At 41.6% G+C, this 11,636-nt stretch overlaps 1 protein-coding gene across 14 annotated transcripts in view; it reads left to right on the plus strand.

Annotated features, from left to right (window-relative positions):
- The window catches only part of LOC140629751 (B-cell lymphoma 3 protein homolog), a 78,251-nt gene extending 68,446 nt beyond the window's left edge, over positions 1-9,805 (plus strand). For 7 of the 14 annotated variants that reach the window (XM_072819324.1, XM_072819321.1, XM_072819322.1 and 4 more), the window contains 2 exons: positions 6,515-6,618; positions 6,916-9,805. In XM_072819324.1, the coding sequence (XP_072675425.1) occupies positions 6,515-6,618; positions 6,916-6,958 (147 nt within the window). In that variant the 3' untranslated portion in view covers positions 6,959-9,805. The remainder of the gene's footprint in view (positions 1-6,514; positions 6,619-6,915) is intronic. The other 7 variants (XM_072819334.1, XM_072819333.1, XM_072819331.1 and 4 more) reach the window with 2 other exon arrangements.
- The last annotated feature ends 1,831 nt before the right edge of the window (positions 9,806-11,636 follow it).

Genomic DNA, 11,636 nt, shown 5'->3' on the forward strand with positions numbered 1-11,636 from the left:
ATCTTCCCCTTTGTGCCTGGGAGTAGATGGTACCCTCAGAGCCCACAAAGGATTGAAGGCCTAGAGGGGAGTGTGGTGATGATGGAGGCCGAAAGGTGTGCAGGGGCTTAGGAAATGGATGCTTCTGGGGATGAGTAGGAGACCGTGACCCAGAGGAGTAGCTTGGGTGAATGTAAATGGGAGGAGAAAGCAGCAGGTTGTAATAGGCCTTGGGCACTCTAGGCCCTAAGGTTCAGAAGATGAGAGCAGGGGGATCAGGTCATGACATCCTACAGGTGGTATCTGCTTGTGCTGGTAGCCACTCTGCCAGCCATGTACCACGGTGAGGCCTCCCATTCCAGAGAGTAGCTCCTGCTCAGCCTATGTAGTTCCTCAGTGGGGTGGTAGGTGTGCATGGGGAGCTGGTGATGACCACACTTGCCAGTCTCCCTGTGCTTTCTTTGACGTGCATTACATTCAGTCACTGCCCTTGCAGAAACACTGTTGTGTGCCATAGATAGGGTCGATTTTTCATATTTGGAAGCTCAAGCATTTCCTGGATGAAAATATTTTGAAATAACTGTCTAAGCTTTTGCTTTAAATAACAACACTTTTTATTTTTGAAGATTGTATTTATATGAGAGAGAGCAAACATGAGTAGGGAGGAAAGAGCAGAGGTAGGGGAAGAAGAGGCCTTCCCACTGAGCCAGGTAGCCTGATGCACGGGGCTTGATGTCAGGAGTGGGATCGTGACCATAACCAGAGAGAGATGCTTGACCCACTGAGCCCCCCAGGCTTACCATAATACTTCTTCCTTCCTGCCTTCCTTTTTTTAATTAAGCTTTTTTATTTATTTATTTTTTTCACCTCACACTCTGGGGTTTATGTACTTATTTTATCTTTTAGTTTTTTCTTTTTAAAAATTTTTTTAGTTGGGGTTCAGTTTGCCAACAAAGAGCACAGGACCCAGTGCTCATCCCGTCAAGTGCCCCCCCCTTGGTGCCCGTCACCCAGTCACCCCAACCCCCCACCCACCTCCCTTTCCACCATCCCTTGTTTGGTTCCCAGAGTTAGGAGTCTCTCATGTTCTGTCCCCCTCACTGATATTTCCCACTCGTTTTCTCTGCTTTCCCCTTTATTCCCTTTCACTCTTTTCTATTCCCCGTATGAATGAGACCATGTAATGTTTGTCCTTCTCCGATTGCCTTACTTCACTCAGCATAATACCCTCCAGTTGCATCCATGTTGAAGCAGATGGTGGGTATTTATTGTTTCTAATTGTTGAGTAATCTGTGGTATATGTCCGCAATGGAGTATTACTCAGCCGTGAGATTTTATTTTTTGGGGGGAAGTGAGCGAGCATGTACAAGCAGGGGATGTTGTGGGGGCAGAGGGAAAAGAAAGAGAGTAAGAATCTGAAGTAGACTTTGCGCTGAGTCTGTCGCAGCGCTGGATCTTATAACTCTGATCATCACCTGAGTTAAGACCAAGAGTCAGATGCTCAACGGACTGAGCCACTCAGTTGCCCCTAAATAATGATACCTCTAAAGAAGCATTAGAGAAGGCAAGTTTCTTTTATGTATTTATGGCAAATATTTATGAGAACACAGAATGTGTTCTGAAACTTTATTTTCAAAAATGTTTTCTCACCCAGTTTGTTTCTTATTTAGTGTCAAACAACAGAGGAAAGCAAAATTTGCCTTGGAAATAGGCTTTGACTTAAAACAGAAAACAAGTGTATTTTACAATATCAAATCTTGCTGCTGTTGAGAAGTTCCTATTTGATCAAAAAGTGATTTATTAACACGGTCGGAGTTTATCTTTTATCAGCCTTGACTTAAGAGGGACAAAAGAGGGGAAAAGGAGAAAGCAGTCAGGAACATGCAGAGTGATTTAGACATTTGGCAAGTGAGGGGAAATATCAAGACAAGGTTTTTGGATTGTGTTTGTTTTTCTTCAGTGTTTATGTTTAGGTAAGGAGTCTTCAATTTTCAGGGATAATAATTCTTACTTTACGAACCCGTGAGTGTGTTGTAAACTTATATAGAGATCAATTCTAGGAGGACTCTAAGGACATCAGATTGGCAGTAAACTGGTGGTTGAATGGGCACGAAAAGGGACGCCTGTGTGGCTCAGTGATTGAGCATATGCCTTCGGCTCAGGGCATGATCCCATGGTCTCCCGAATCGAGTCCCACATGGCACTCCTTGAATGGAGGAGCCTGCTTCTCCCTCTGCCTATGTCTCTGCCTGTCTCTCTCTCTCTCTCAGACTCTCATGAATAAATAAATAGAAATCTTAAAAAAAAAACAAAAAGTGGACAAGCAGAGGAAAGAACACAGTATAGTATTTTGCAGCTATAGCCACTTAGATACGAATCTAAACTCTGCTTGCAAATCTAGAATGTCTTGATGGGAAGGAAGTAAGGAGTGTGTAAATAATGGAATCAAGTTGCATTTTGAGTTTACTAGACCTTGTTCTACCTCTAGCCATGGAAATTGAATGCAGGTTTGATAAGTGACTCATTTCAGTTTTTGGCTGAATCCTCAAGTGATAGGGAGAATTGGCCACATAGGTGAAAGGGGAGACTGGCATGGTTGTGTACTGTACTACTTCTCACCTAGACTTGTGCTGGTGAATCACAGTCAACTAGGGAATTTAAAAGAATTTACAAGCCTAAACTGTCCCGTGAAGATTTCGATGGAGTGAATCCAATAACGTGTGTACGCAGAAATTTGGAAATAGGGTTTTGAGATTCTGATACAACTCTTGGCTAACAACTACTGAATGGGTAGGTATACATATACAAATTTAGAGATGTAAAAATATTAAATCTCTGGAAGAGATTTAACTGAAGTTGGATACTGGCTACTTCCTTCCACTCTCTCCAACATTAGCCTTTCATCTGTCTGTATCTCTTTGAGAATTACAGATGAAAATTATTGGTCATCTCGTTGGCTTGAAAAATAATTACCTTTTCTTCCAACTATCAGTCATTCACCGGCACCCAGATGGGAAGTCTTTATGAGTAGTCTTTTAATAAGTAGAGTCTGACCCTTTAAAGATTTTACGTGTTTTGCTACCATTCTGATTATTACAAGCAGGGTTTTCCCAATTGCAGCAGTAGAAATCCGTGAACCTTCTTTTTTAGTTGAAGCTGTACGATAGACTATCTTAGGATGTCTTTCAAATTCATAGGGCCCTGGCATAGTGCATAATCACTACTGTGTTAAACATTCAGCATGTAGTTAGTGACAATATAGATGGTAATTGTTTTAATAACTTTGCTTCAGCATTCCTCTGAACTCCTGTCTGTTCGGTTAGCAATGTGAGGGAAGTAAATACAAATAGATTGTAGTTGAAACAAGCATTGGAAAATTCTGACAGTAGGTGTTAATGAGTCTTCACAGCAATTTTCCTTAGAAGGTGGGGCCTAATTTGTTGGTAAAACATGATCCTGATGCTTTAGGAAAGGTTTGATGTCCAAGTATTTGTTTTACGCACGGCCATTGGAAACAGTCACAGCAAATAGAAAAACACAAGTAGGCTATAGACTAAATGTAGCCCCTGGATGTATTTAGTTTCCACTGTCAGTTGAGCTAACACTTAAAATTATGGCACGCATGTAGAACTCTGGATTTTGAGCTTTTCTTACAGATCACTTCTGGTACCTTGAGCCCATGCTGCTGTTTGGTATGCTGTGCAGAGGCTGTCCCTTTATAGGAGGCGTGTGTCTCCAGTTTGCTCGTGTCCCCGCCTAGGGTCTTCACTGACTCGTGTCACCTGCTTTGCCTCCATAACCATTGAGTTTACAATTACTGTTTTATGGTATATGTTGACAAAGATTTCAAGATTTTCAAGACACTCCATATTAATTTATAATATATATTTTGTATTTTATGTTAATTTCTTAGGATTGGGATTGAATTTTCTGTTTCTTTGTCACCTTATTTTTTTTCATTACTTTATTCAGTAATTGATGAGAGACACACAGAGAGAGGCAGAGAGCTAGGCACAGGGGGAAGCAGGTTCTCTATGGGGACCCTGATATGGGCTCGATTCCAGGACCCTGGGATCATGATGTTCACCCTCTGAGTCACCCAGGTGCCTCGGGATGAATTTTCTAAGTTAGGAATTGAAAGTCGTTTTTTTTACAAACATTTTTTCTATATATGTACAGTAATCATGTACCTTTTGGAATATCTGTAAGCCATGTGAGGTTAATCCTGGTTCTGCTTGGATAGATTATGCATATTCCAGACAGTATTCTCTTTCTCCTTGGTATTATTCCCTAAATACTCAATTTACATAGTAGCTTTTATTATACTAAAAATAATCCGTATAAAGCAGTATTAGAATTTGTGATTAATAGTTTTTACTTAATCTCAGTTTCCCAACATGTAAACACCCAGTGCTCATCTAGTATTAGAATTTTTATTGGTAAGTCATGACATTTTTATTTCTGATTTACACTTAGCCTAAATTATAAATAATCAAAAATAGCAATGATAATAGAAACTAGAATACAAACCGGTTTTTTTAGAAGTAGATGTGCATTAGGTTCTCAGAATGAGTATAGTTGAGAATAAAATCTCATTGACATATTTCACTTAGCGTAATACCCTGAGTCAGTCAGAGAAAGACAATTATCATATGATCTCATTCATATGTGGAACTTAAGAAACAAGACAGAGGAGAAGGGGAAGAAGAGAAAAACTTAAACCAGAGAGACTGAGGGAGACAAAGCCTAAGAGACTCTTAATCATAGGAGCCAAACTGAAGGTCACTGGAGGGGTGGAGTGGAAGGATGGGATAACTGGGTGATGGACATTAAGGAGGGCACATGATGGAATGAGTCCTGGGTGTTACATAAGACTGAGGAACCACTGACTTCTACCTCTGAAACTAATAGTATGTTGTATGGAACTGAATTTGAATAAAAGGGTAAAAATGAGAAAAATCTCATACTGAGCTTTCTAACAGTTAAGAAAAAACTTTATCATGGTATAATAGGAGAAAGTCCAAGGACTATTTATTTAGTTATTTATTTTTAATATTTTATTGTTCTTATTTTTTATTTTAAACAAAAAAACCCACAATTTTTTATTGGAGTTCAATTTGCCCACATAAAGAATAACACCGAGTGCTCATCTCATTGTGGGCCCACCTTAACCAAAGATTATTTAGTATTAAGTGGTCAAAATTCATTTGAAGCTTCTTTCTTTTATTTTTATTTATTTACTTTTCTTTTTAATTTTTAAAAGGTTTCTTTATGCATTTTAGAGAGACAGCACACACATGCACAGGCTTGTGGGGGTGGGGGAGGTGGAGAGGGAGAGGGAGAGAGAGTGTCTTAAACAGACTTGGTGCTCAGTGCCAGGGGAGCCCCGAATCCAATGTGGGGCTGGATCCCACGACCCTGAGATCACACCTGAGACAAAACCAAGCGTCCCTCAACTGCCTGCACAACCCAGCTGCCCTGAAACCTAGCTCTTTTCATTCAGAGTCCATCTCCTTAGTGACTCATTTGGAGCTGGAGTGTTTTATGTTGACATCTGGGATCCCCATACCATTGATAGATGAGAATCCAGCAAGTTTGTACAACCTGGAGAAAACCCTTACCTTTATTGGAAAGTTCTTAAAACTATATCCCTGGGAACTCTTGTTTCTCAAGTATTAATGTTTGCTACAAAAGAAGGAATTGTCAAATGGGGATAAGCAAATGTAAATGGGGTTCATTTGTGCTAGATGTATAGTGCAGTTTTGTAATGTTTCACAAACATAGATGATCATTGAATCTTTCTTTTGGGGCACAGTATCTCTTGCAAATCATGTGTTCTTTGGAATATAATTGAAGAAACACTACTCCGGAGATATCCATTAAAATCAGTAACGATACTTTAAATATTTACTACTGTGTTTTAGAGAGTGGAGATACAGAGATAAAAAATAACCCCTCCCCTCTAGAATCTTTTGGTTTAGATGGTGCAGAAGAAAATAACTAGGGTATACCATGATATATATTGTGAGCGAAGCAAAGATTCTTGGAGCCAGGCAATGTTTGAAGCGAGTTTGTGGAATGACTGCAGGTAATCTGTTGAAGAGGAAGAGGAGGTCTATTTTATTATTTTTATTTTAGTTTTTAAAAAGACTTTATGTTTTTGAGAGAGACAGAGAGTGAGCAAGCAGGAGAGAGAGCACGAGTGGAGGGGAGGGGCAGAAGGAGAGGGAGAAGCTGACTCTTTGCTGCAGAGGGAGCCCAAGGTGGGACTCCATCCTGAGACCCTGGGATCATGACCTGAGCTGATGAGCTGAAGGCAGATGCTTGACCAACTGAGCCACCCACGCTCCGTGAGAAAGCAGTATTTTAAAAAGAAGGAGCAGCTGGTGAAACCATGGAGGGCTGAGAACGAAAGGGCTAATTTTATTTACTTTCTATGTTACATGTTTAAGTTACAGGATCGTTCAGAATTTTTACGATTCATTATCCAAATATGTAATTTTGTAAATTATAAATTTTGTTTGCACTCCTACAGGATGGCCTCACACCGCTTTTACTTGCTATAAATGAAAAAAAAGAGAAAATGGTGGCATTTTTAGTAGAAAAAGCAAATATAAATGCAGTTGACTACGCTAAAAGGTAAGGTTTTTTTTTTGTGAATCTTAGTATTTGGTCGAGAGTGGTAACAATTTCTCAAGGCGGAAAGTTTAACTTAATAAGAAGAGTATTTATAAGTATAGTGAAAAATGTCAGCATGTGATCGGTTAGGTAGAAAACAATTACTCTGACAGGACAAGGTGAAGAACATTGTATAGTATAATTCAGAATCCTTTGTAATATAGATTGATGTCATTTGCAATAGTTTTTTTTTTTCTGTATGATTTTACAGTAGCTAAAAGTGTTTCTTGTTGAAATTGTGAGTTTTTTCTTTTTTAGCTCAGAGCTTGATGCCAGAGTCCGGGAATTGAGCCCCACATAGGGCTCCCAGCAGGGAGCCTGCTTCTCCCTCTGCCTATGTCTCTGCCTTTCTTTCTGTGTCTCTCCTGAATAAGGAAATATAACTGAGAAAAAAAAATTTAGAGAGTCCAAGCAGAAACCTCTGAAACTGTCTCCAAGCCTTCATTTGGTAGGGTATACCAAAAACAACCCTGCATCCTAGCAGAGGTGCAGTGGGATAGTGCTAAAGGATGAAAGGCTGGTGAGCTCTATCACATTTCTGCTTGATTCACTAGTCTGGCCCATTCAGAGACAAGATAGATTGTGGCAAATATCTGTAGTTACTGTCAACTTAAACAAAGAGTAATTCCAGTCATAGTTATTGTGCGCCTCTTATTGCTTCCAGAACAGATTGATAAGACGTCAGGTACATGGTATGTGTCACCACTGATTTGGCAAATGCATTCTTTTCTAGTCCGCTAGTGAATCAGAAATAGTTCATATTCATAGAGTATAGGCAAAGTGTTCATTCATTTAATTTGCCTCAGCGTTTTATTAACTCATGGAGCTAGACCATTTGAACATCCCCAGAATATCTCATTGGCCTATCATATTGACACCATGCTAATTTGACATGAGGATCAGTAAGAGGCTATAACGCTTTGGGCCCTTGGTAAGACGGCATGAATTGACATATCCGTGAAGTTTTGAGGCATCCAGTGGGCATGCCAGGATATTCTCGCAGGAGTGAAAGAAAAATTGCCACATTTTGAATACCTTTTCACAAAGACAGAAACTGGGAGACCTCTTTGGGTTCTGGAGGTAGCATATTTTACGCCACTAATTCTCAATGCGTTGGGGGTGGGGTGGTGGGAGAAGAATTCTGCTCCTCAGGGAGCATTTGGCAGTGTCTGGAGACCTGTTTTTTGACATGTCAAAAGCTGTACATACTTAATGTATCGAATTCAGTGAGTTTGTGGATAAGTATAGACCTCTGTGAAATCATCAATGCCTTAAAGCCATAGTCCTACCCATCACCTCCCAAAGTCTCTTCCTGGTCTCATTAATTAATTAATTAATTAATTGGTAAGAACACTTAACATAAGCTCTACCCTCTTAGCAAAGTTTAAGTATACAATGCAGTATTATTAGCTATAGACACTGCTAACAATAGATTCGTCTGGAGACATTTCCGATCCTCACAACTGAGGATGTTGCTGGCATCTAGTGGGTCGATGTCAGGAGTGCTGGTAAACATACCCAAGAGAGGCCTCCACAACAATCCACCATGTCCATGGTACAAGGTTGGGAAACCTTGTCCTACATTGAGTACTCGTTTCATCCATACACCTTGGTGAAACTAAGGAATGCAAGACTTCAGTGGTCTCAGAGCAGATGAATTGTGCAGCAGGTGCAGGCTGTGCTTAGGAGTCCTCACTGCTTTGGTCACAGGATCCAGTAGACCCTATGCTATTCATGGTGTCAGTGGTGGGGAAAAGTTGTACCGTGGATCTCAGGGCAAGCCCCTGTTGGAGAATCAGAGCACAGGCCCTCGGGGTTTTCTGATCTTGAGTCCCCATCAGAAGCTTGCCTGTAGAGGGGTCCTACGGGAGACAGAAATGACTTGGTTTTAGTATTCCTTCTGTGCTAAGTCATTGGCTGGACACAGCCTAGCAGAGACACAAGGCCTTGGTGTGAGTGCTACGGTGGATATGAAAATGTAGCAGCTGTCTACATTTTGAGCTGCAGTTCAACTGTGCTCTCTATGGTAGATCCTCTAGAAGACAAATCCAAAGAGTGCAACTCCCTGGCCTCTATATTAGTCTGGGTCCAATCGGAAGACAGATATGACATAGTATTTTAAACAGTGGAAGTAAATATAAAGAATTACTAAATGATGATGAGATAGTAATGAGAAGGTGGGACAGAGAAGTCTGAAGACAGTACCACAGAAGAGGTAACTTGGGAGGGGGGGTCCAAAGTTGCTAAAGAAGGTGTGATTGAAGCACGATGGATGGCAGAGAAGTTTGAGTCCTGTATGTCTGACTTCCTCTGCGCATCCAATTACCAACCTCAACTCATTTGTGTCCCAGAGGGTTGTTCCTGTTAGCCTGGAGATTGAGCGCTGGCCCTGGCCCATGTTCCGGTTTGCTTCCCTTCTTCTTCTTCTTCGTCTTCTTTCATCTTCATCTTCATCGTCTTTGTGTTCTCCGTCTCCTTCTCCTCCTCCTTTCCTTCTTCTTCTCTTCTTCCTATCTCCTTCCTTTCTCTTCCTCCCTTGCTAACCCCGCTTCACCAGCATCAGAAGTACTCTTCCCAGCTGTGCACTCCAGAGCATGCAGTCCGGGCCTCAGCCAGTGACCTTTCTAAAATGGATACCATGCCCCTAGCAAATGCTGTTGACACCCTACTCACTCTCTGCATCCAGTCCTTAGTCTTAACTCTGCTGTATCCCTACGGGGTTTGTTGCATCCTTCTGCATGTGCATATGATACACTGGAGGCCTTGCACTGCTCTGCTTGTCGGTGGGCTCATTGTTCCCTGACCCTCCCTATACATCCATTTATCAGACAGGACTCCCTGCACTCCTGAAGGGTAGTTCCTGTTTGCATGCTTTGTAGCACGGACTAGCTTTGGCCGGGCAACTCTGACTGCAGTTCCGACATCTCCTTCAATGAGACCTGAATCCCAGCCTTGGGATTTACCCATTTGGGTAACCTTTCTTGGGTAATCTTGCACCTTAGGGTATTTGGATTTCTTTTCTCATCTTTATAGTTGATCTCCTGTTATAGTTCATCATTTTTTATATTAAACGTTCCCTGTTGAAATTACTAAGTGGTTTGTCTCTTGTTTGGATCCTCACTGATACACTATCCCTTCTTTTTGGAATGTGCTTCTCTCCCTCTCACTGGCTAACCCCTACTCGTTAAGTTTTAGCTTTGATATTGCTTCTTCCTGCGCATCCATCCCTGAGTCACTACCCTTATTTTTACATGACTCCGTAGGCCCTTTGTGCTCACCCTAAATGTGGCATTAAACTCGCCTCTACTCCATGAACACCGCAATGTCATGTTTGTTGTTCCCTCACTGACTCCCACAATGCCAGAATACAGGTTTTCAGTACACGTTTCTGATTTAATTTTGTGGTCCCTTTGAGGTGGTTCTCCCAGGTCAGGGATTTTTAGTAGACTATGGCCCAGATCATCCTCAACACACTGGAGCCCTCAAATTCTCATCATAGTTTAATTACGACATAAATTCAGTTTTCCTCGGTAGATAGAGTGGACTGCAAGGGAAGAGATATCCAAAGGAATGAATAAACAGTTATGAAAAACTGTTGGTTGTTTTTAAAAGATTTTTATTTATTTGAGTGTGAGAGAACACAAATGGGGGTGGAGACAGAGGAAGGGGGAGAAGTAGACTCCCTGCTGAGCAGAGAGCTGGAGGCAGGGCAACCCCAAGGCCCCTGAATCCTGACCTGAGCTAAAGAAGCCTTATTTTTATAAGATCTTATTTATTTATTCATGAAAGACACAGAGGAGAGAGAGAGAGGCAGAGACACAGGCAGAGAGAGAAGCAGGCTCCATGCAGGGAGCCTGACGTGGGACTCGATCCCGGGACTCCAGGATCTCGCCCTGTGCCAAAGGCAGGTACTAAACCGCTGAGCCACCCAGGGATTCCCTTAACGAAGCCTTTTAATGGACTGAGCCAGCCAGGTGCCCCTATGGAAAGTGTGTGGTGAATTTCTTGGCAACTCTTAAAAGGAGGAGACATGACAGCCCTGAAGTAGAATTGGAAAACCTGAGCTAAGGGATTTGGTAAAGCATTCATATCTCAGTTGCTTTTCATCATAAAAGATACATTACTCTAACACTTTGTTATTTTCATTGGTATAACTACCAAATGAGTATGCAGCAAAGTTGAACCAGGACATACATGAGACTCATGGGGATGGGAGTTCTAATCAGGAACTTTCTAGAGGATGTCTGTTCTAGATCCGAAATGGTTTTCCACAGAAGTCTGGGAATTGGAAATCTTAGGTTTCAGGTGATTGTGAGAAAGTCTTTGGGGGATCCACCTAGCATTCGACCAAGGAACAAAGAAGCTCAGAGTTGGACTACCATATACTCTTTGAGTATCTCTGATCTATACAAAAACACTACAGTCAACCAAATTGTTCAACTTACCTGGAGTCCTGGTGTGGAGTTCCTGTCTCCTTATAGCCTAGTAATGCCGTTGCCTCTCATCGGAGGTTGCGTTAGGAAATGTCAGTCTTCTAGTCAATTGTCACTACACAGAGCCTCTACTGGTCTCATAAGTCACCCTGGGGAATTCTAAGGGGACAAAAGATAATTTTCTAGCTGGCACCTGTAAGAGACAAATGCTTGATGCTCATAGTTGCAATCATTCACACGCACCAATACCATTTGGTCTAGCTAAGCTGAATAGGGCCAAGAAATGGTTTCTTGTTGTTGTTCCTTTGTTTTTGTTCATTGCTCCTCCACCAATGAACATGATCTGCCCTGGAACTAGCCACCCTCTCAGAAGGGACCCTAGTGGTCTCCAGAGTTCTGTAGCTCATTCCAGCAGCAGTTTCTGAAGATGCAGACCCCCTTAGTTTCTAGGTTGCTCATTCCAAACTACTTCTTGTCAAATCATGCGACCTACATGCACAAAATGGCATTAAATGGCCTCTGAAATAAGTGCCTACACTTCTATCT

The sequence above is a fragment of the Canis lupus genome, unplaced genomic scaffold (genome assembly GCF_048164855.1).
Source record: "Canis lupus baileyi unplaced genomic scaffold, mCanLup2.hap1 Scaffold_109, whole genome shotgun sequence".
NCBI classification, from domain to species: domain Eukaryota; kingdom Metazoa; phylum Chordata; class Mammalia; order Carnivora; family Canidae; genus Canis; species Canis lupus.